Below are 24,010 nucleotides of genomic sequence, written 5' to 3'. Positions count from 1 at the left end.
CTCACTCATTCAGCTGGGTCAAATGGCACAACCAGAGCCTTTTCCAGGCAGTCCCCACATGGAAAAGCCAAACTAATTATCAGAACGCAGTCGTTATTTTTGGGTTAACTTCTTCCAGCATTTTCAGCTCTTATTTGCCACGTCTCAGCCTGTGCCTCTGTGTGTACAGCGCTCACTGACTGGCCATGGCTGAAACTCCCCAGCCATTCCGGCTCAGGGCCTCACGGTTTCCCACAACCTCTAGTTCATTGATTTGACCGTTCACTGTCCTCCCAAGTGTCTTACTTGGTTTCAGGACACAGTGCATTGCATTAGCAACAAATGACTTCCTATAAAAAGACAGTAAATACAAGAGGCACTAGGAAAAATCACTTAACAAAGAAAATATACACAACTCACAATATAAAGAATGACATGCTAATAATACAAAATAAATATTGAACATATTAACATTCTGAAGGACAATTCTCTTCAAGCAACCAAGCAAAATAAAACAAGTTTGTTAATTTAGTTGCCTCTCTACTGTTAAAAGTATAATATCCTTTAATTAGATTCCAAAATGGCAATAATGTTAAGGTGCAGAATGCCCTTTAGGATTTAACCTTCATAACCTTCCTCTAGCATATAAGATTTCCTCATATAAGATTACTGTACCTATTATTTAAGCACTTGTTCTTCATATTACATATCACATGATGCGACCATTCATTCTTTCTGTCCTGTCTACAGTACTTCATTTCCCATGGTAACAAGAATTTCCAATGCTATGTCACAATTTATAAATATCCACAAAGAAGCTTGCTTTTGGATAGAAGATTAATTGCAACGGAATTTTCCTTGGTCTCACCTCTTCATAAATATTCACAAATCGTATAAAATTAGAATGATTCAGTATCTGCATACATGGCGGCAACACATTTTCACTCGCTGTGGTTGTATCTGTTAATCTTTCACAGTGGTGAGAACAATTATGCTGAAGCCTTATCTGTGAGGACACAATGAAAGTTAATCTATTGCTGTACTTAATCAACAGTCACATCTCCGTGTAATAGGAACAGCCAGTGTTATATCTCTGTAGATGTCAGCTTAGATATTTATTTGTCAATTGTTGCTTACAAGACATATTTTAGGAAAGAATGCAAATTTGAAAAATGCATGTGCTAATTATTCTTGTTCTTTCCTCAATTTAAATTGTACATAATTTTTCACATTTTTAAACAGGACATTTTTTACTTGTGCTAAAATAAGGGTGTCCAATTTTATCCAAAAAGGTAGTGCTAACCTGGCTGAAGATTTTTTGTTTTAGCGAAGCACTAAGGCATCTAATTAATTATTAAACTAATTAACCAATCGTGGTTTTCAATCAAGACCTTGATAAGCAGAATCAGGTGACATAGTGCTGGGATAAAACAAAAACCTGCACCCACACCAGCCCTTCTTGGATAAGATTAGACACCCCTGAGCTAAAGTATCTGTCAACCTACACTTCTGGATTGTTGGTAATAAAATGTCATGGCATATTCAAATAAAGGTTGCTACTTCAGAGTACACTTAAGAAAGTGTACCTAAGAGGATTCTTCTATTTGATGGCTGTCAGCTGTGCCTGTTCCCTCCCACAGCCAGGGAGGATGACAGGAACTTGGGCAGCAGCAGCCTCACACACAGGCATGCTCACCTGAGGCTGATCAGCAATCAGCTCAAGTGTTGCCCATTGCCTTTGTCAGGCCTGTTATAAATGTCTGGCACGAGAAGTCCAAAGCAATCTGCCTGTAAACATGGAAGGTCATGGCTCAGCATGCCTTGCCTTTGTTAGGCCTGTCTTGTGGGGCAAGATCTCGTAGGAACATTGTTTTTTTCTTCAACTGGCCCTTCCCATTCCAAACCCAAATCTTTCTGAGAACACATTAACTTTTTGTTTTTAAATTCCCAGACTGTGAATTTTATAAAGGAAGATTCATTCATTTATTCATTCATTCATTCATTCAGAAAGCAGAGAAGTTAAGAGATAGAGAAGGGACTACAGCTAAGAAAGTGCCATGGCGAGGACTGCTTGAGGGTCCTCCTGCCCTAAAGGCTTTGGGATATATTTTCTTCGGGTTGACTTTGCTCATTGTTTTATGTGATGAAAGTAGCCAGTAGGCAGTGTTCATGAAAATTTACAGGTTTTTTTTGTTCAATCCTGTCTTGTCTGAGCTATCATTTATTGCAGAAAATTCAACTTTAATATTAACAAGACAATTATATTAGATTATAAGTGTGCCCTCTCTCACTGTGGAAAACACTGCTGCAAATGATGCATTGCCCTGCAGGGCTACTAGCCATAGCATGCACTGTCTATAGTCCATGGGGCCCAACCAGCTATTAGAGAAATGCCTAAATGGGATGAACCACCCAGCAGCACCAAATTGAGAGGTTTTTAGCAAGCTTTCACATTAGTGAAGAATATGCAGTCATTTTTACAAAAGTGTAGTAATTCAGAAATAACAGATTTAGATAATTTAGTTTGTGGTTATGGTCGTTTAGATTTAACCGTGCACATTAGAACACACAGAGAACAATATATATATATATAAATCCCTCCCACCTACAGAGCTCAGTGTGCAATGAGACAGCTTACCCTAGTGCTCAGTTTAATATCAATTCTAAAAACAATATCCATAAAGGGGATCCTGCAGAGGTAAGAATATAAGTATGAACACTGTGTCTGATGTATCAGAATTAGGGAGGTTACACATCGTTTTTAGCAAATATCAAATCCTGAAATCCTTCAGCAATAGACACAGCTGTGTGGCAGGCAGCAATATAAAAATCACCACGACAGCAGAAAGCACTTCTACTCACCATAATCTGTGTTCTCTGGTTCCCAGCAGTTAGAGGGCCAGAAGTAGGGAGTCTGCAGGACAGACAGAGTGGAGAAAACAGCAGAATGCTGCAGTGAAATAGCAATCGCAAGCTTTAATGTCTAATGACTAGACTGATTAAAATCCAAGATCTAGTCATTACTCAGTAATGTATTACTGTATTACTCCGTTTCCCCAACATATATAACGACATTTAATAATTTAATAGAAATAATCCGATAATATATAGAAGCACAAATGTGTCTCTATGCATCTTGCTTGACATGTGAATTGCGGTCTGTTTGAAGTATCTGCTATTGCCAAGCTCCATAAATATGTATGGATACCCATTTAGAGTCAGTGTCCAGAGTTATGGTATAGAGATTATAATGAAAATTCACAATATGGTCATTATTTACAGGTGGCTCAATAATGTCTGGGACAAAGACATATATTGATTTGGCTGTGTACTCCACAATTTTAGATTTTTAATTAAACAGCCCATGTGTGATTAAAGCGCAGATTCTAAGCTTTTATTAAAGGATATTGTTGTACATTTTGGTTTCACTATGGATAAATTACGGCACTTATACATAGTCCCTTCATTTTAGGGCACCATAATATTTGGGGCAAATGGGCTCAAATGTGTTTCTGATTTGACAGGCATGATTCATTTGCTTCCTTAGTGCTGGAATAGTTCAGTGCCTAGTCTTGATTCTACACTTTTGATTGCCTTTGGAGTCTGGTATTGGCATTGTCAACATGAGGACCAGAGTTGTGCCAATGAAACTTAAGGAAGCCAATATGGCTGAGAAATAAAAAAAATAAAAATCTGTCAGAAACAGAGGCCAAGTGATCGATACACCTCACTCCTGTCCTTACCTGGAACCTGTAGAACGTTCCATCGTCCTTTAGTGTGAGGACATGGTCTGAGATGGGGAAGAAGTAGCCATGCGCAGCCATTAATGTGCCGAGATGGAGAGCCTCCACTGCAACAGAGTCACATTGCAGTTATATCAGCTGTGCAGTTACAGTTATATCTTTATCACGGGGTGATTTTTTGATGCATACACGAGACTGGAGAGAGCATCAGAAGAACAGCAGGTTGCCGTAAATGTCACACTTTTTTTTGTCTCATTTGCATCTCTCTCACATTTCTGCTTGTACCAAAAAGTGCAGCCTAAGAATTTCAGTTCCCAAAACAAAACATCTGAGCAGTTGTAAGTTTTTAAATTGTATTAATTTTATAGATAGCAGGAGCGGTTACCTGGTGTGCCATCATTCTGGGTGAGGGCGCAAATGGTGACAAAAAAATCTCATCATCCCCCACCCCACTGGTAGAAAGGGTGTTCCATTGGGACCAAACGTTATGTCAGAGTTGAATTAACACTGAATACTTTATTTTGTGCATGGTTCAATAGCAATATATTTGTCACTAGCAGAGAGTGAATGAGTGTTCTTTGATCAAGTTTCTCTGCTAGGTTATCAAGGCCATTATTGAACCTCAGTTGCAACAGTAGCTGGGAACAGAATGCCCTGTCACTTATTGAGGGATCTTCCCTTTATTCCAGTTTTTTAATGAAAACATCATATATCTTTGGCCTAATTGTGGTTGTACAGGTAATTGCAAACTCACTGGTTATGCACTATTCCAGCCTTTCTTTCAAATGTTCTATTATTTCTGAAGATCTGTGTTAGATTCCTTGCCTATATATATTTCTACTCTAAAATCAACCTTGAGGAACTTTAATGTGAAGAATTATGATCATGTCATAGACATTCATTCACAATCATGGACACAATTAATCAAGGCTAATACTTGAAAAGTAGAGCTGATAAATAAAATGTTGTCATAAATCACATCCAATGAAAGGGGACCTGCACTGAGGTCGGGGGTGGCAGCTTGTTGTGTTATGTTACAGTCTTAGTGGCTGCAGCTCTCAACTTTCATAATTAATGGAAGTGCACATACTGTACCTTTCAAAGATGATTCACTTGAGTTGCTGAATTCATTATCAAGAATGACTATATTAATTATTTAGAATTATATACAAATGTTCTCTCATAGGCTGTTGACAGCTCTGACTCAATGAAATATAAATAGCCCAGTTACAGGTAATGCAAAGCTGTGTACAGTACAGCACATTTAAGAGCAATCTCCCATCAGCACCCTCTGCCTGCTGCAATTTATTCAAAAGGACATGAGCGAGTCACTGCCAGAAATGTGCACACACAAATACACACACACACACACACACACGCACGCGTGCACACACACACACACACAATTGATGTATTTGACATTGAAGCGTTATCCTCGTGTTGCTGGTCACGTGGTCATGATGACGCCATGCTCTTAAAGTGCTGCTGTATTTTGTGCGCGTATAAAAGGATCAGCTGACTGAATGAACACAGCCAGAACAGAGCCTCCGTGGGTTCAGGGGAACCTCTCCAGTGGTCCCAAAAGAACAGCAATAAGATAGGTCAGCCTTCCACAGATAAGCCCAGTATTCCTGTACAGTAACTGTTATCTGAGAGTTGCACATACTATGTGGTTCAAGATCCAGTGGTGGAGTAACAGAGGACTGCTGGTATAACAAGGTTTGCTGTGCGTTCAAAGTGCTGTGTATCTGCTGGGGGACTGCAGAGGGGAGAACGGATATTGTTATGAATATATGAAAAAAATAGTGTTTGAACAAAGTCTGGATCACAGAGGAATCATTGGAATTTTACCTCAAAAATAAAAATAAAATAAAAACATAAATCAAGAAAAAATTAAAGACATTGAAGTATTTTGAAGACAGGCAACAGTAGCAGCCAGCTAATTTTGGGGCCACAGCAGGTAGTGACAGGGCAAAGAACACAAGCTGATTGATGCAGCCTATGTGTGCAAGGCAAATAGCCATTAGTCTCCGGGGAAATGTCTCCCGTTTATTATTTCTACTGCCGAGTGAGGTCACCTGACCCTCCCAGTCTCCTGTGCAGAGGCTCGGGCATTAGCACGTAGTGATTCTGTCCTTTCCCACATCACGCCGGCACTTTGTATTTCCACACGACAACGGAGAGTCCTGGGGTATGTGCTGTTACTGACCCCCTGATGCAGAGATCCCCAAACTCGGTCCTGGGGCTCCCCTGTGTATTCTGGTTTTCATTCCAACCGGTTGCAATCCTTGGATTTTAACAAGTTGTTTTTTTTTGTTTTTTTTTTATTATGTATGTTTCACGTATAGAGGGATTATTTACCCTCTTAAGCTATATTATGTCACACGTAGCTATGCATGCCATAAAGAATGTTCACATCGCGCTTATTGCGTTATATTGCAAACAATTGCATAAAAGAGGGTAAAACTTCAAATTGAGTGAATCAATATTGGTGAAAGTGTGGACACCTGGCCAGTAAAACTAACCACCTGTAAGATAATGAAGAATTCAAAGACAAAGCAAATTATGGAGTCAAACCCACGTTGAGTTAATAAGTTTAAGGAAATAAGTCTGAAAGAAATTAAATTCATGTTCAAAAACCTATTTGGAGTCTATTTATTTACCTCTCATTTATTTGTCTCTCATTTGATCAAAAAACATTACAGTACCTCTTTTTTGTGTCATTGTTTGCAACGTAGCACAATAAGCACAATGTAGCACAATATCAATATGAGAATTATATTCTTTGTGGCATACAAAGCTATTTCTGGAATAAATAGAGTGTAAATAATCCCTCTAAACATGAAAAGCATGGAAAACATGAAAAGCACCCAAATGAGAAAAATTAGCAGCTTGTTAAAATTATGGGATTGTGATTGAGTTTGGGCCTAAAAACAGGAATCACAGGGTGTGGGAACCGCTGCCCTGACACACGGCCAGGGAATACAGGAGACACGTTAGTCATCTCTCCACTCACAGGGAGCCGGGGATAATGATGAGAAATAGTGCCAGCATTCTCTGATAGCTGATAAGCCTGTGGCAAATAGGAGTGGGAAAGGAGTATTGCGTACTGTACTGTAATATACCAGGGTCCTGTAAAAAAGGGAGGGAGGTTCTCAGGTCTGGTGTGATTATAAGATTGTAATGTGGCACACATGGCCGTCTTTTCACAATGCAGAAAAGCCGGGCGCTCAGAGAAACACGGCTCATCTGTGTTAATGAGGTGATTGTGCTAATGGCTCAGTATGAAGGGGATCATGAGTCGATTACACTGCACACTCCGTGTGGCCAAACTCCGGCTGCCCGCAGTCTGAGAAATTTACATTCCTCAATCATAAAGGGAGGGTGATCATTCTGAATGTTATTCTACTGCTGGAGCTCCCTGTAGAATGTGTTTGACCTTCAGCCCTCAGCTCTGATGTTGGCAATTTCATTTCCTCTCAGACCCATTCATTACGCCTGCCACCGGAGGTATAAATCACCCCCCCGACGTCACGCTCGCGCACAGGACTTATGGAGGAAAAGCTGTCTTACGGGCACCTGTCAGCTTCCTGAGCAAAATACTACCAGGTTCACACAGAGAGGCCCTCTTTTGAACTCGGCCATCTTTAGCCAGACAGAGATATGGTTTTCTTTAAGCTGCCTACTGTGAGAAGGAGGAAACTGTGAGTAACTGAGTTACTCATGGTAGGAGACTGTGTAACTGAGTTACTCATGGGAGGAGACTGTATAACTCAGTTACTCATGGTAGGAGACTGTGTAACTGAGTTACTCATAGGAGGAGACTGTGTAACTGAGTTACTCATGGTAGGAGACTGTGTAACTGAGTTACTCATGGGAGGAGACTGTGTAACTGAGTTACTTATACGAGGAGACTGTGTAACTGAGTTACTCATGCATGGAAATGGTGCATGTCTGTTTCAACCTGCCCCTTTTCCCAGAGACAGAGTGTGTGTGTGTGTGTGTGTGTGTGTGTGCGTGCTTGTGTGTGCGCACTTCCCTGTGTGTACGTGTGCGTACTTGGGTTTTTGCATTGGCAGACATGCAGTGGCAATAAAAAGGACAAGTCAAGGAGGAAAGAACAAAACACGTCAGCAACTGGGCTGATAATGAGAGCTAGGAGGTCCCTGAGGTGCCAAGGATAACATACGGACACCGCAGCACACACCTACAAGCTAAGGAACAGCCCTCCTCAATAACAAAAGCCCTGTAATACAGATAACCCCCACCCTGGTCCTAGAGAGAGAGAGCTGATGCTGTTCAACGTCACTCAGCAATCAATCAATTATGTTCAATCATTTAAATCAGTTAAAGCAGGTGTGCGGGTATTTCACCACATCTGTCTTCTTGTGTCTACATTGGCAGCTAATTTTAAGGTGAAAACCAGTCAATGATCCTCCGAAGCTCCCAGCCCTACTGTTTGTGAGATGGGGGAGACAGCTACTGCATAACAAGGCAGGAGCAGAGAGCTTTATCTGTCCTTAAATACCTTCATCCCAAAAGCACTTTAAAAAGTCAGAAGTGGAGAGGAAAAGTGTTACCTTGTTATCGCCGTGTGAGAGACTTTACAACACTGAATTTTAAACCAACTGCAAGAAGAACATGAAGAGCTTTTAGCTGTACCACACTTTAGCATACGATGTGTGGCAGCATGTATTTATGTGCACTTAGCGTATGATTATCTCATTTCGCATCTGATAATTCTGAGCTCTCCAATGCATAGTGTGTCCATTATGTTCTGAAGATATACATTAGCAATGTTGAAAATGTTACCTTGATCTTCGATACCCAGGTTTTTCATCATCCATTGGACAATATCCGAACCTGAAAAAGAGATCAACAAGTTGAACACCAAGAGCAGATGAGAAAAACGCACTCTTTAAAGATGCAGATGACTTTCTAAAGCCAAAAGAACATTTTGTGATCGCACTCTATTCAAAGTGAAGTATGTGGGTATATACATGCCCACCCAAACAAATTAGTCACTTTAACTCCAGTGCATGGACGCCACCAGCTCTCTACATTTCCATGGGTAAACTTAGAGCACAAGAGTGCCCACGCTCTCAGCCTACAGAAACCTTCCAAAAAGGGATGTGCATCTCTGGGCTGTTCCATAGTTTCAATGACTGTATGAATGTATTTTAAATGATAAAATTGGGCCATTAATCAATAAATCCATCTGATAAATCTGACTGAGATTTGTGTTCAAAGTATATTAACTATAATGTTCTGTTTAGTCATTTAGCAGGCACTTTTAGCCAAAACAACACAGAAAAATGCAATCAATGGTGAGCATGCACCGTTAGAAGTGGAGATAAGCAAAATTACATTCAAATAAGTGCCACCATAGATGGATATGATGCACATGAATACATGTTTTTATCTCTAGATACTAGAGTGACAGGTATGAGAAGGAACAGATATGGATCCCAAGACAGTCTCACAGTCAGGAGTCTCTGCATGCTGAATCCACAGCTGCTCTTCATAGGGGTTGAGTCTATGCTCCTGGAATGATCAATCATGATCAATGATCAATTCTCTTTCAAGCATGTACAATGATTTACATATGAATCGTTCATTGTTTCACTCTTTTTTTTTGAACGCATCGATGGGAGGAAAATCTAAAAGAAAAATGTAGGTGCTTGTTTTACTAATTCACAGTTTGGCAGGCTAACTTTGCCAGTTACTGAAGTTGCCAAACTGTGTGCACATTTGTCAAAAGTTGTTTGACAGCTGTTGACTGAACCCATGCCTTTGTCTCTTAGGGATTTTGGTAAGGATAAGCGAGACGTATAGCATGCCAGGGGGAGAGTGTCGGAGATGGGGTGCCAAAAGGCAGGATTAAGAGAATGGCTTGCACAGACCTCTCAAACACAGCGTCGTGTTTACAAACGCTGATTAAATTACCATAGATTAATGCCCGGAATTCCTCCTTCAGTCTTCCATCTGTGACCCAATTTTAGCTGAAGTACTGAACACATTTAGCTGAAGTCATTGAAGGCTAGTGTACTGAAAGGGGTAATAAACACCAAATCACTTTTTTGAGTTCTAAAGCCAAGTATCCTGTCTCCATTTTACATATTACAGTCCTATAGTAAAGGAAAACAAAACTCTAATTAAGATGTGCCGACACATTTTGTGCAAAAATATCGCCATGCACTGCCACCCATTTCACCATGTTTTCATCCATTACTGCTACAGAGCACATCATCTTATGGGTCTACAGTTTCCCGCAGAAAATCATCAGCTTCATATGGGTCAAATCTTTCTCAGAGCGAAGATGCAATTTTCTCTACATCTTGTATTGTAGATGAAGATTAATCTGTTTAAATACCGCAGTGCTGGAACTCAAATTTTCACTGAAATCCCTGTAAACATCATCAAGTTCCGAGACCAGCTGAACTAAACTTCACCCCTTAAAGTAGATAAACAAAACTGAATACAATATTATACCCATAACTGTGCATGTGTTCCCTCAAGATAGATTTGTCTGTTTCACTTTGATCCCATTTAAAAACGGGGAACATCAGGAGCGCAGATAAAGAGTTCTTCAAAGTCATTGTTTTAATGAACATCCAGCGAATGCTCCTGTGCTTCAGCTCTTGACACTGAGTACACATTAGAAGGCCTTTCCCTCAAATAGAATGAATAGTACAGACCATCTACTGTATAGAGAGGGTGTTCCTGCTTTCTTACCATTATTAGTATATTTTGCAGTGGTAATGCAACATTTTAACAATCGTCTTAGGCACTTTTACGGATTATATCATATGACCGAATGAAATGTACATGGAAATACATGGACTAATTATTAACCAGGGCATTTCATACACAAATAATACCACATATACAAAATGGGGGGGAAATGTCATCTTTAATCTTTTGTAAGAATAGAATTTTAAAATCAGAAGCTATTGAGCCAGGGGGTCGATTGAAAACATAAAGAGTAAAAAGACTCACAGTAAAAGCCCTGTATGTCCTGAGGGTTCTCTCCATGTGGTGCATGTGATCTTTAGCCAGCCTCTCTATCTCCCCCTCTATCAATTACATGGAGCCTTCACCGATATCCATGAAGCATCTCAGAGTAGTGCTGATCTTAGGTCAGAAGTCCCTGTTCATATCCCAGCCTCATCAATCATGAGCTGAGCTGCCGTGTGAATATGGGCACTGATCTAGGGTCAGTTTAGCTTCTCAGCCAATAATGTATTCATCACATTATGGGTCTCATTGACTTTGTCGACAAAGATCAATATACGTCGAGCAGGCCAATTTCAATTTTAAGGTCAGGTGCATTTAAAGAATTCATATCTAAAGCCTTGAATCTTACTTATAAACCAAGGATTACCAAGATTCACACATGTTATATTCACTGAGGTTCTGGCCTGGACAGGGTAAATGGTCCTACATTTACACTGCATAAATACAGAACAAATGTTTTTTTCTGAGATGTTTGCGTTCGGGAAAGTTACAGTCTTACAAAAACAGCACATATCAGGAATCTTTTATATCCACTTTTGTTCATATTAATAATTAATCATTTCCTTTATTTTTAAGTGACTAAAAGAACAATGTAAACAGGTGTGAAACCAGCATCTTAAAAAATAACTGAGAAAGTAAACATAGCACCAGGCATACAGAACTGTTACATATTCCCTCAGAGAGAAAGCCTTCCAAATTTCAGCTTTCAAATCCTCTCCACCTCAGATTGTATCTAATAGTGACACTCCAGCATTCGCCGATCTATTTCTCAATCCTTTGCCTATTTTGTAAAAATATTAAGTGTCTGATTCCGTAATGCTCTTGGTAATCCCTGGTTTATAAGTAGGATAGGAGGTTTTGGATATTCATTGTCGAAATGCACCTGACCTTTGAATTTAAATTGGCCAGCCAGACATTTATTGATCTTTACAGACAAAGCCAGCGAGATCCAGACATTCATATTCTCCACTGAAACTGCTTATTACCACTGCACTGATAAAAGGTTCAATTACTTATATGAATAAAAAAATGTAGCGACAATTTTACATTGCTGTTTTTGCTGTTTTTAGTTTTTACTGTGCCCTCAAAAGATAGTAAAGTGGATGACTTGCCATTATAAAAACCATGAAGTCTGCTCCATAACAGAAAGTTCTTAAGGAAAATGTCCGGTCATGTTTCTGTGAGCTGAACCTGAAGTGTAACTAGTTTATGCAGCAATGATCCAAAACACAAACGCCAGTCCACATAAGAAAGACTGAAAAGAAACAAAATGAAATGCTTTTCGGAGTGGCCCTGTCTAGATCCTGACTTTAACCCAATAGCGGCTGTGGCAGGACTTGAAACAAGCAGTTTGTACCAGTTTGTCTGAATTCAAGTGGTTCTGCAAAGAAGAGCAGACTGAAATTCCTCCACAGCAATATGAAAGACTGATATCAAATTATAGGAGGTTGCAGTTATTGCTGCTAGAGGTGGTGTAGTCAGTTATTTAGTTTAAGGGGGCAATTACTTTTTCACACGGGCGATATGGGTGTGTGATAACTTTCATTTAAAAAATGAAATAATAATTTTAAAAATGTTTTTTTTGTTTACTCAAGTCCCCTTTGTCTAATATTATATTTTCTCCAAAGACCTGATACCATTCAGTGAGAAAACATATTCTGTAATAGAGGGGAAATCCAGAAGAAAGCAAATACTTTTTTCAGGGCACTGTATGTGCAGAGTGCAGTTTTATGCCCTTGGGCCAGCAATAGGCCCATATTGCCCAGGTGCCAACTGCGGCATGGATACTGCCCGAGGGGCAAAACATAACCGATCACCAGGGAGGGAGGGGTCCCCTGCTTCACACCTGAAAATACCCCTCAAACAGGTGCCAGTGATAAGCAATCTGCACAGAAACCTGCACCAGCTGCACTAGCCGTGCAGTAACCTGCATGGTGTAGAAACAGAGGCAAATTCCCCAGTAAACTGTGGTGTGGAAAAGCAACACTCAACTAATGTGTTTTCAAAAGATGTGTGGACTCTTGGATTTACCGACAGGGTTGTTCCATGGAATTACCAATTGGAAAAGATATCATTTTAAATCAGTCATGTTAAAAACTAAACTCCAGTAAACTATTTAAAAATCCTCCAAACCTACTTTTTATGTCTCCTTTATTTAATCTGGTTATCCTCACAAAGATTTAATATTGCTCTTCAAAAGACACTTGGCAAGAGGGCCGGCCGAAATATTCACTGCAGACAGTGATGAAAACTTCCACATTTAAAAAGAAATTGCTGTATTAAGCAAATAGCTGAAAATAAATTTACACATTCAAAATTAAAGTGCAGAAACCCATGCATCAATAAAAAAAAGAAGCACTGACAGTCCCTAAATGTGCTGAACGCTGGGTCTTGGTGTTATGAGCATCAGTTATGATTCATTTGGGGTAATGAGCTATGTTTTGAGGATCATTCCAAGTAGCAGCACCAGAAAATGAGGAGCCATTTTTATTAAATTCTGTACAGAGTTTTGGCAGTTAGTACTGCATAATCCAGCAAGTGTTGACGGTACGTATTTTTCCTTTAAAGGATAATATACATACGCAGGTAGGAGGGGAGTGGCACTTCGTGAACAGACCAATACGATATTATTATTTTAATGGTCATAGACATGCTCAAGCATTCATTAAAGAGAGTCAGTGTCAAACTTTTACTTTATTTTCCATACAGGTCATTATTTCATAATGTTTAATCATTTTCCTAAAGCTGCCACTTCCCTAATAATTTGAACAAACAATAGGTCAATGTTTTGAAAAGAATGGCATTCATTTTAAAGAAAGATGGGAGAACTATCTAAAACATCAATGTATGACAGTGAAAGCCTCATTTAATCATGTGATTAACATGGGTATATTGTGATGAGAATAACATTATTAACTGTAGCTGGCCACTAGCTGTGTTAGCAGGAGCTTGTTATTAATATTCATAAGAATCGTTTGTGTTTCTGTACTTCAACAGCACTGGGGAGTGGCTTCTTTAGTGAGGGAAGATGGAGATGGTTTGTCAATAGCGCTCGGTTTCCAAGCCTGCTGTAGGCAGGCATGTCCTGCACCAGGCTCTGGCAGCCCTAGCATGCGATACTGACTCTGCCCTGAGGGCAATGAGCTTCTCTTTCAGCCTCATCGAGCCACTGGGCTATTTCCCCATTAGCTGTCAAATCTCTGCCATGGCCCTCTGCTAGCTTCACACTAAATTCTCCAAGGAGCCTCATTTCTAGAGTCACACTGAAATCCCCAAGCTTTCCTTTGCTAGCTTCACATAAGTCCCTCAGCCTGCTGGCTTTACTCTGGAATTCGTATAATCTCTCCGCTAGCCAAAATGACTGAAACACATCTTTGCTAACACTGCGATCACATCAATGTTTCAAGTGGAGTTACAAAACGGTGCTTCAGAAACACGGACCAAAGTCATTTATCAGATGCGGTTACATAACATATTATATTACATAACTTGGTAGGCAGAAGTCAAAGCTTAATTAAGTGTTATATGGACAAGAGGAACGGTGCAAAATATGCTCATTTCAGTCGTTTCTTGGAATGGAATGTCAAAAACAGTAGCTGAAGTCAATGACTTGTTGTCAAAGTCATTGTCTGTTCTTTAATGCAGTTGAGATCTAGCAAGCACAGGTTCTTGCACATACACACAAACACACAGACACTCACACACACACACACACATTGTCTGTCTGTCTGTTTGTGTGCATTAATTAGATTCATTTATTCTCATAGCTCAGATGGGTTGAGGACACTCTCAGCAGAGAATAATAGGACTGGGCCCTGAGGCTAGCTACCATGCTACAGGACCTGTCATTTCTTGAGTAACATGTTAAATCAGGTGTGTGTGTGGCCATTATAAAGATTATGTGAGAGATATTGAAGACATGCTAACTCATATTGTTTTAGTATAATTAATAAACTGTTATGACAGTGTCTACTGAAGTCTGGTGAACTGGATAGGAAGTACTTCCCTTGGAGTCTTCTGCTTTATTCTTCATTTTTCTTTGGTTTTTATTTAGGGAGGGTAGCACATTTAAGGAGAGTTATTTGGAGGAGAGTTAATGAGCTGTGTGCTAATTGGTCATACGTGTTGCTGCTGACATTTCTATTCCCGCGAGTGCACCATTCTCCATGATACGGCATTGCGGGAGAGAAGTTACTGTAATATAGTTTGGTGCAATGTCATCCAGCGAAGGAGATTTGTTGCAAAGGACGTTGGAAGAAGCAGCAAGCAAACAGGCGCCGGGTCAGACCTCGAGCAGCTTCAACTATCGTTAACTCAGCTCCAGTTATAGTCATTTTCTCCCTGAACACCTCAATGAACTGAAGGTCACCATCAACTGGAGCTGCTTGGCATATGAATCTGGTGTTGCTTGTACTAGCTGAGGTACTGAAGATGAAGGTAAGTCCATATCCATTGCAGTTCTTAGTTAAATATCACCAACCACTGCTCTGATATATTGTGTGAATAATAACTCCCCTAGACATAATGAATTATCTCTAAATAATTACCACTACATTACTACACCACTGTATTACTGCATTAGTGCACCACTGTACTACTGCACCACTGCACTACTGCATCACTGTACTACTGCACCACTGCATTAGTGCACCACTGCAATACTGCACCACTGTACTACTGCATTACTGCACCACTGCATTGGTGCACCACTGTACTACTGCACCACTGCATTACTGCACCACTGTACTACTGCACCATTGCATTACTGCACCACTGCAATACTGCACCACTGTACTACTGCACTACTGCATTATTGCATCACTGCACTGCTGCGACTTCTTCCTGGATCATTGTAAAAGTCCTCTACATTCTGCTGCTCCACAGCAAAGACTTATCTTTATAAAGTTGCACTCTTACCTGAGAAAACACTGGGGATCTTGGATAAAAAACTTTTCACTGTGCGGATCGGAATTCCGCTTTTTTCATCCTGCATGCGTGCTATTACATTTTCCATCTGGTGGAAAAGAGAGAGAAAACAAAATTAGGATTAGGATGTTTGAATTTGCTTTGTTCAGTCAATCAACATTTTGTCCTAAATCCTGAGTTTTTTTTACAAGCTCATTTTGGTTATTTCAGTTTCTGGCAAAAGATTTAAGTAATAATTGACCCACAGATCCAGGTTTACAATGGTTTACATCAGTTTAATTGGGGATCAATTTTATATAGATATTTGGCCAATTTAGATTGCTAAACTGCATTCACCAAATGTTCAAGGCTTCAGGTTCTGCACAGACCAACTGAAACGGCCATACACAGTTTCTGGTAATTCCCTGTAAGAAGACAGCTGTCAATCTGTCAGCACAGGGGGGAAAAGGACAAAGGAAATGAGGTACTCTCAGCAGTGCATAGTGCATAGTTCTGATTTTTTCAACTTACCTGTCCAGTGTAACGTTCTAACAATTATCACAGATATGCAAATCAAATAATGCCTTTTTACACAGGTTCAAAGGAAGGCTTTTTGCATCACACACATTGTAAAAAGACCATCCAAAGAGCACCACTGAAGCTACATTTCTACTCTCCACCCAGCAGTGATTCACTGACCATTTTACGGTGCTGGAGGACCAGTGAAACGATTCAGCTTGTAGTAAAACCTCAAAGCTTTGCAGCTTCAGCCAATGTGTTAGGACTGTCCAAGAACACACTCCTCCTCAACTGCCCAACACTGCCAACGGTCTCTGAGGGACAGAAGGACCACACATATGGGCCGAGGATCAGAAAGCAAGAGGAACGTCCGCCAGCAATGGCAGGTAGATCTCCTGTCCCATCCAGGTGTCACCAGCAGGTTTAATGCTTTAATATACATATTTTTATTGTGAAAAAATAAGAACCAAGATTAATATTGAGTAAAAGTGCCACCTAGTTTAATCTACAAACATAAACTTATAGAAAGAATCATCATGTTTTCTTACTAGACTTACTAGAATCTTGTTTGGAAAAGAAAATTTTGAAATTATCACACGTCTACTCACACACATGAGAACAAGGCCAGTTTGCCTGATGACAGATCAGTACAGGGTGATCACACAGGGTTCTGTGGCAGTCACAGTTGCCCTAATCTTTGGCATGCTGATGTAGCCATTGGACATTTCTGCAGCTGTAATTATTGTGTGCATCTCAGAGAGCCTGGAAAAATCCGAGCTCCACATGAAGTGTTTTTTTTTTCACAGACAGCATAAATTATTTTGATTCATAATCTTCTTATATAGCATAACGCTTATCACAGGTAATATGACATAAGTATCAGTCTCAAGGCTTTAACGTTTTTAACGTTTTCAAAACCATCAAAATAAATACGTATTCAAAAAATTGGAAACAGAAAGTAGAAACTGTTTCTGTAGAAAAATTATATCTTAAGGACAATAAAGAAACAGAGATGGAGGCAAAATCAGTGAAAAATAAAACTGAAAATGCAGGATCTGGTCTAAAAGGCTGTGGCTCTCTCTGGAGTCTGATGGGGCACAGTTACACAATGCGGGAAGGTTCTGCAGGAACGAGGATGCGGGGGAAGGGGGGGGGGGGGGGGGGGGGGGTGGTCTTCTGTTGTCATGCGAATATTGCCCTCCCCCATGAGAGACACGCACAAAGCCAGCGATTTAAGCCCCTCTCAGAATCCCTTTTGAGAGCTTTGCTAAATGAGTCACAGCAAAAACCGCACCGTGCTCAAGAGATGCCTGATACTTAAAACCATTTTTTCCGCATTAAATAGAATTCCTCTGCTATAAGTGTTCCATTATTACTGGTGACCAAGACTTCCTGCGTCAGGGACAGGCCATTTTCTGTGAGCTCTCTAAAAAAAAATGTAGACAAGTAAGACAGTGGTAATTCATGCCATGGAACTTAAATGAACAAAAATAACATCAGCACAAATTTCAGTGATTATGCTTCCCAAACTACTGGTGCCTTAGAGTGTGGAGGAAGTGAGGTCATCATCATATGGGACATGTCCAAGAAGGGATAATGACCTCACTAGGGCCATGTCTCAAACAACCTCTTAACCACTATGTACTAAACATACTGCCTAGTGTTTAGTGGATTTTTTCGGCAGTATGCAAAAATATCCTCCATACTATTTCCTAAGGGTACTGCGTAAGTGATTAAAATGTCCTACCCTTGTAGCAAAGCATGTGAGCAAAGCAAAGTGGTAGGAAATGTCGCATCTTACTCATGACTCCGGTTCCAAACATGCCGCGAGCGACCAAATGCCCAACGATATTGCTTTGGAAAGTATCCTGATAGGATGCGACCGTCGCGCAGTCACAAAATGGGAACCAATCATCCTTCAGAGTTGGCATTCATTTTATTTTGGTCTCTTTCCCCTACCTTTTCGTATTTTCCAGACAAAAATTTGTGATTAAAACCTAAATCTTATTACATAAAATGTTCAAAATTACTGTCGTCTGATCAGTTCTGATGAGTGCCCAATTATTTGGTCACATAGACCAAGCAATATCCAGCCGTGCAGCTTTTTTTATTAGGTCTTTGTAGAAATTACTAGAGACGTCATAGAAAAGCAGACGTTTCTTTATTTCATGTATTAGCCTCTCCAGTGGCATAGTGCACCCAAAATTTTTGAGGGGGCACAAACTCAAACGAGCAAAATGTGGGTGGTTTATGTCCGCATGTACAAATATAATTTATTCAATCATTTGTTTCTACTATGTTACTAAGAGTGACAGTACACTTATAGTAGTAACAACACATGATCAAGTGGGGAGGAGAGGTGATTGTTGGTGGTGCCTGGAGTGATTGTGGACCAGGGGGTGGCGTCAAAAAATCTGAGGGGGCACGTGCCAATGAGCCTCTCTTCATCTATGTCCACGATGTCTCTTGAGCCTGAACGAAATGTGGAAGTAGCAGGGTAGCAAATAATACACAATAATGGTGCACCTATTTGCCAGTCTGCTCACAAAAATATTTAACAAGCTGCTCAACAAATTTAGCTAATTGCTGTGGGTTAGGAGTTGGGGAGAGGAGGAAGCAGTGTAGGCCCATTGGGTCGGGTTTTCTGTCTGCTCACGTGCAAAGCTTGTGAGCGAGTGATACTAGAACAAAATTGGAGTGAGAGAAAAGACTGACGCCCCATCCTTTTGAAACCTCGCCACGCGCACCAATCAAATTACGTCTGCTCCACTTCTCCGCTTGGCCTGGCCTGTTCCTGTCTGTGGGACCTTCTCAAAAGTATGGATAACTTCCTGAAAACAATACTCCCGAATACATTCAGCGAGACTCCGGAAATAAGTATATCACCCAGAAATCAGACAGAATTAATCTGCATAGTTGCATTTCTCTTGTCCACAATGACTTATGCAGCTTACATTATTTTTACATGCAATTGATTTATACAGCTGCATGTTTAACTGAAGTAATTCAGGCTCAGTACCCAAAGGCTGCAGTGGCAGTGTCCCACCTAACAATTGAACCATTAACCTTGAAGCTGCAAGCCAGGTTCCAAAACTAGTATGTTACACTGTTGCCATACTTTATTTAACACCATTTATTTGCTATATAGCAAATAAAATGAAACAGAAAGTCTGGTTCAACACAGAGACCAGATGGTGGAGACAGAAAGGCAACGCACAGGTCAGCCCATGAAAAGCCTGTCCACTTGGCCTCTCTACTCTCTCTATGTGAATAGGCTGCCTAATGATGGCAACCTGGAACACTTGGGCTAATTCCCAGTCAACCAGCAGTATACAGTATATTCCTGTAAGTGAGGTGAGTGCTGTCCGGGGTCCTGAAGCTCTACCAGTCTTAGAGAACACAAACTAAGATAATCTGACTGCCTGGAAAATAGGAGATGTGGCCCCACTGTGTGCTGCACAACATTACAACAAGTCCAATAATTAATGTGGAAAATAATTATAACTATCAACCACTGCTTTACCTGTTGATTATAAGCACGGCTTGCTACTGTAGTCAGTCTGAAAATATTAATTAAAAAGCAATTTACTGAAACCTAATGTTAGTTTTGTAAGTGAAAATTACTTTAACATTTGCATGCAATAATAAATATCAAAATGCAGTTCAGGTTCCCAGCCATGTTGTTTTGATTTTTTTTATTGTTGTCATGAGAACGAGATTGACTGACAGGCTTAACTGCTATCCTCACATTCTGCTTTCACCTTCAGATGACTGGTGATATATTGCATATTTGTTCTCTGTACAAATGGCCACACTACAGATAGCATCGCATCATAACATGAAACTGGTATTTATGCATGAAAAGGACAAAATAGCAATAGCCAACTTTCATAGTGAATACATTTATAAACATGAATGACTGGAATTTTGTTTTTTTGTTTTTTATCCTCCATTCTCTGTTTGATATGCATGCATTTGAGTCAAAGAACAACCGTCAGCTCAAACCTTCAATTCCTTGATGCTTCACTCTGAGATGCAAAGGTTTGAGGGCAGAGATCTACTTTAAGAGCTGCACATTAAGCGGGCTGAGAGAACCATATCATGTGAAACAAACAGTGTGCACCAAAGAAAAGGCAGTTTGCACATCATTAAGGTACCAGAATCAAAGCTTTCAATAGCTAATTAAAACATAATGTCTGAATGCAGTTCAGTATATTTTGGTTTTATCTTATTTCTTGACTGTAAAATCAATTTTAATAGTAACATATATGCTGCCATGTTTTTTGCTATCAGCCCATGTGAAAGTACATTTCAGTCACTACGGAAACACTGCTGTCATTTCAGTAATTCACCTATAGTGCAATCATTTCCATGCAGTTAAAATGGATTATTGATTGTCCCTTCCATATATGGAATTGTATACCCATATAACATGATAGTTTCACAATTTCTGTACAGTTATGTAAATATTATTTTGTAATATATAACTGAAAACCCATGAATTAATATAATGATATATGTGAAAGGGGATACATGAAAAAACCAACACTTCACTCTTTAGTTTTAACATGTTTTAGTATGCATTTTTAATAACTGCATTTCAACAAATTTACACTTTGAATTATTAAAATAATATCCTTGCGTTTTTGTCCTGTCCATAAGATACACCACAGCACATATTTAAATTACTGACCTTAGACTGAGAGACTGACTGACAGGAATGTTGTGCATCAGGTCTGTGTACCTTCCAAATCAATTTGTGAAAGGTAAAGTGGTTAATGTTTTCCCCATGAGTATAAAATGTGTTTCCCCACCCTTTTGTGCTTCTGAGACAACAACTCAACGTTCACAAAGGCTTTTGTTTCAGCACGCTTCTGAAAACAACAGTCACCTGCAGAGAAAATGTGGAAAAACTGGCAACGTGTTTAATATTCTCTTCATTTGCTGCACCGTGATGAGTTATCACCTTCAAAAGCCCCCTGTGAGAACACGGCGGTGGCAGCGGAATGGTGCAGGTGTATATGAAATGACTGCCACACTGCTGTATGTACATAGGTGATGATGCAGATGGTGAGGAAATACAGGTGTTTGGTCCCCACTGAAACGAGTTTAGAACACACCAGTGCAAACTGTGCTGTGCTGCACTGAAACGTGGTGTCTACTTACAGCTGAAATAACGCCTCATTCCTTTAGAGACCCTTTGCCCTCACCGCTGGCAGAGCATTTACTCCCTCCTCAGGTCAGGAGTTTAGCGAAGCGAAACAGCAGTTCAGACCGCGCGTCTCTACTGCCCGGGGGTTTCCCCAGAGAGGCCCGCACTCTGCCACTGGGCTGCTTCCCCAGCCTGTTCCTATGGGTTACGGGCGTAATTTCTGAAACGGTTGAGTTGACAGGGGTGACAGGCTTTTTTCAGGTGCTAATGGAAGATAAAAGTCCTGCACGCTGGAGAAGTATTAGCCTCAATCTGCCTTTAATGCCGCATTAGCATGGGCACAGAGATGAGTAACACACGGTTCTGGGGCCTTCTGCGTCAGACGAGTCTTACGCACTGAGGATTTATCCCCAGACATGAAAGACTTCAGGAAAACAAAGAACGCGCGGTCTTACGCTTTTTATTATTTTACACGTAATTAGACTGTTGGGAGAGGAATAGCCGCCCACATAACATGTTAAGCACACGCACCGTTTTAATTGCAAGCCACACAGATAGCTTCACAGCAGCTGCTGGCACTAATTACCTCCCCATCACACCTATGGCAGGAAGTCCTTCCCCGCCGTCGCATGGCAAATGAGATCAGATCCAACAGCAGCGGCATTCATTATGCATGCCTTTAGCACGCGTCCTCCATGCAAGAGCATATTTTAAACGCCAGTGCATTTCCGCTTCTGCCTTTCATCGCGCCCGGCTGTGTAAAATTAAAGATCAATACTTCCTTCACAGGAATGGAGTCACCTAAAGACTTGATTAATTACATCTGAGGCCGGAACCAAAAAACGATCATTAAGGAATGGATACTAAATAACCAAGTGCAGACATTAATTGCTATGTTTTCCCACCCGAGTCAGATTCAGTGACCCAGTGTGCATTGTCAGTAATGTACATGTCAGCATCTCCGTGAATGCGTCCATAAATAAATGAAACGGATAACGCAGTAAACGTGGTTTAGAGTCGATCCATCAAAGTAGCACCGCTGCTTTTATAGTGCAGGTCGGAGATAAATCTGGTCTCCTGGTCGCATGTTACTTGCATAAACAAAAGCTTCCCAGGCAAGAAGAATGCGCAATGAAAACCGCATCTCAGAACAAACAGAATTACAGTTTCATTCGACACCACAGTAAAACAAAGACATTCTTTACTGGAGTGTTCCTGAAAGAAACAGAACAGTTCTTAGAATAGTATATAACTGGCAGGGCCGTTTAAAAATAAGCAGCTAATCCCACAGTATATGGGGAGCTGCAGCCCACATGCTATCACAACAGTCCTTTTTCAGGGCAAAGCCTGAGAGAGACTGAGGTCTATTTATAAACAGACGATGACAGGTTAATTGAATGATTGATCTTGAAAGATGCATAGAGTGTCCGTGGGCAGTAGCTCACTGTACGGAACCATCGGGGAGAACACAGAGGGATCTATATTCTGGCCTTTAAACCCATCTAATATAGCATTCTAATTAAGTGCTTTTCATAACTGACACTCCTTTGGAGGGTTAGTCCTTTTTTCAATGATCCACAGTGATTTTTGTTCCTTGAACGCTTTTTCATTACTTTCTATTCATATTTACCCTGAAGAGCACATCGCAAACATAATACTTCTGCATACTTGGCTTCACTTTCCAAGGACTCAATAAACTTGCCTTCTGAGGGAAATGCACAAAAAATGAAAATGGACTGAAATATGACATTCAGTCAAATTGCAAAAATGCAAATGCATGTCACATTTGAAATCAACCAAGAAGAGATACTAGATTATTTATTTATTCACTGAGTTATATGACTTATGAATCGGTATCCAATTCATCACCACAAAGCTATATGACTCTTCTGAATCTGAATTCTATCTATAGTCACTGGACTTTCTGACTCTTCTCCGGGTCCGGTTCATATTGTGCTGAATTTCTGGGTCTCTGTATTCAAAAGACCCTTTCTATATCCAATGATGCACTGTCGCCCCTGACTATAACAGCTGACTCCACTGCAGCGCTGAGCTGGCAGGCTCTGAGCGGGTGGCTGGCTAACAGCGTTCTCTCCCTGGGCCCCCCACTCACTGCGTTAAGTCCCCCACCCCGCCAGCATTTCACTTAGTCACCGTGCGCTTGACAGCACTGTGACTGGGGAGTGGTGGGATCTATAAATACACTGTAATGACATCACAGATGACTGGTGTTTAACCTCAAGGTCATCACCAATTTAGTCTGGAGGAAAGGTGTTTATTGAGATCTGTCCTACTCTGCCCACACCTGACTGCTGTGGTCCTTTTCCCTCTGCCTTCCCAAAGGATGTCATCTGTGATCATGTCATAATGGTCTCCTCTGAGTGATTCCCAGTTTAGCGTCATATTGTAACAACATTATTGTGTTTAAAAGATTACACATCTGTGTTTCTGTTTTACTACATCTGTGTTTCTGTTTTGCTACATCTGTGTTTCTGTTTTGCTACATCTGTGTTTCTGTTTTACTACATCTCTGTTTCTTTGCTTTACTACGTTTGCATTTCTGTTTTACTACATCTGTGCCTCTGTTTTACTATGTCTGTGTTTCTGTTTTACTACATCTGTGTTTCTGTTTTACTACGTCTGTGTTTCTGTGTTTTACTATGTGTGTGTTTCTGTTTCACTACGTCTGAGTGTC

At 40.4% G+C, this 24,010-nt stretch overlaps 1 protein-coding gene across 6 annotated transcripts in view; it reads right to left on the bottom strand.

The window, feature by feature from the left end:
• rgs7a (regulator of G protein signaling 7a) overlaps nt 1–24,010 on the bottom strand; it is a 59,990-nt gene that overhangs the window by 11,308 nt on the left and 24,672 nt on the right. For all 6 annotated transcript variants that reach the window (XR_004763238.1, XR_004763240.1, XR_004763239.1 and 3 more), the window contains exons 3-6: nt 15,657–15,753; nt 8,535–8,585; nt 3,723–3,829; nt 2,842–2,893 (exon numbers count right to left, since the gene is read on the bottom strand). Coding sequence is in view for 3 of the 6 variants with exons in the window: in XM_035399513.1 (XP_035255404.1) it covers nt 2,842–2,893; nt 3,723–3,829; nt 8,535–8,585; nt 15,657–15,753 (307 nt within the window). In the remaining 3 variants the exon portion in view is untranslated. The remainder of the gene's footprint in view (nt 1–2,841; nt 2,894–3,722; nt 3,830–8,534; nt 8,586–15,656; nt 15,754–24,010) is intronic.

Source organism: Anguilla anguilla, chromosome 18 (assembly GCF_013347855.1).
Source record: "Anguilla anguilla isolate fAngAng1 chromosome 18, fAngAng1.pri, whole genome shotgun sequence".
Classification (NCBI taxonomy): Eukaryota; Metazoa; Chordata; class Actinopteri; order Anguilliformes; family Anguillidae; genus Anguilla; species Anguilla anguilla.
This window is presented reverse-complemented; position numbering and strand designations above follow the sequence as displayed.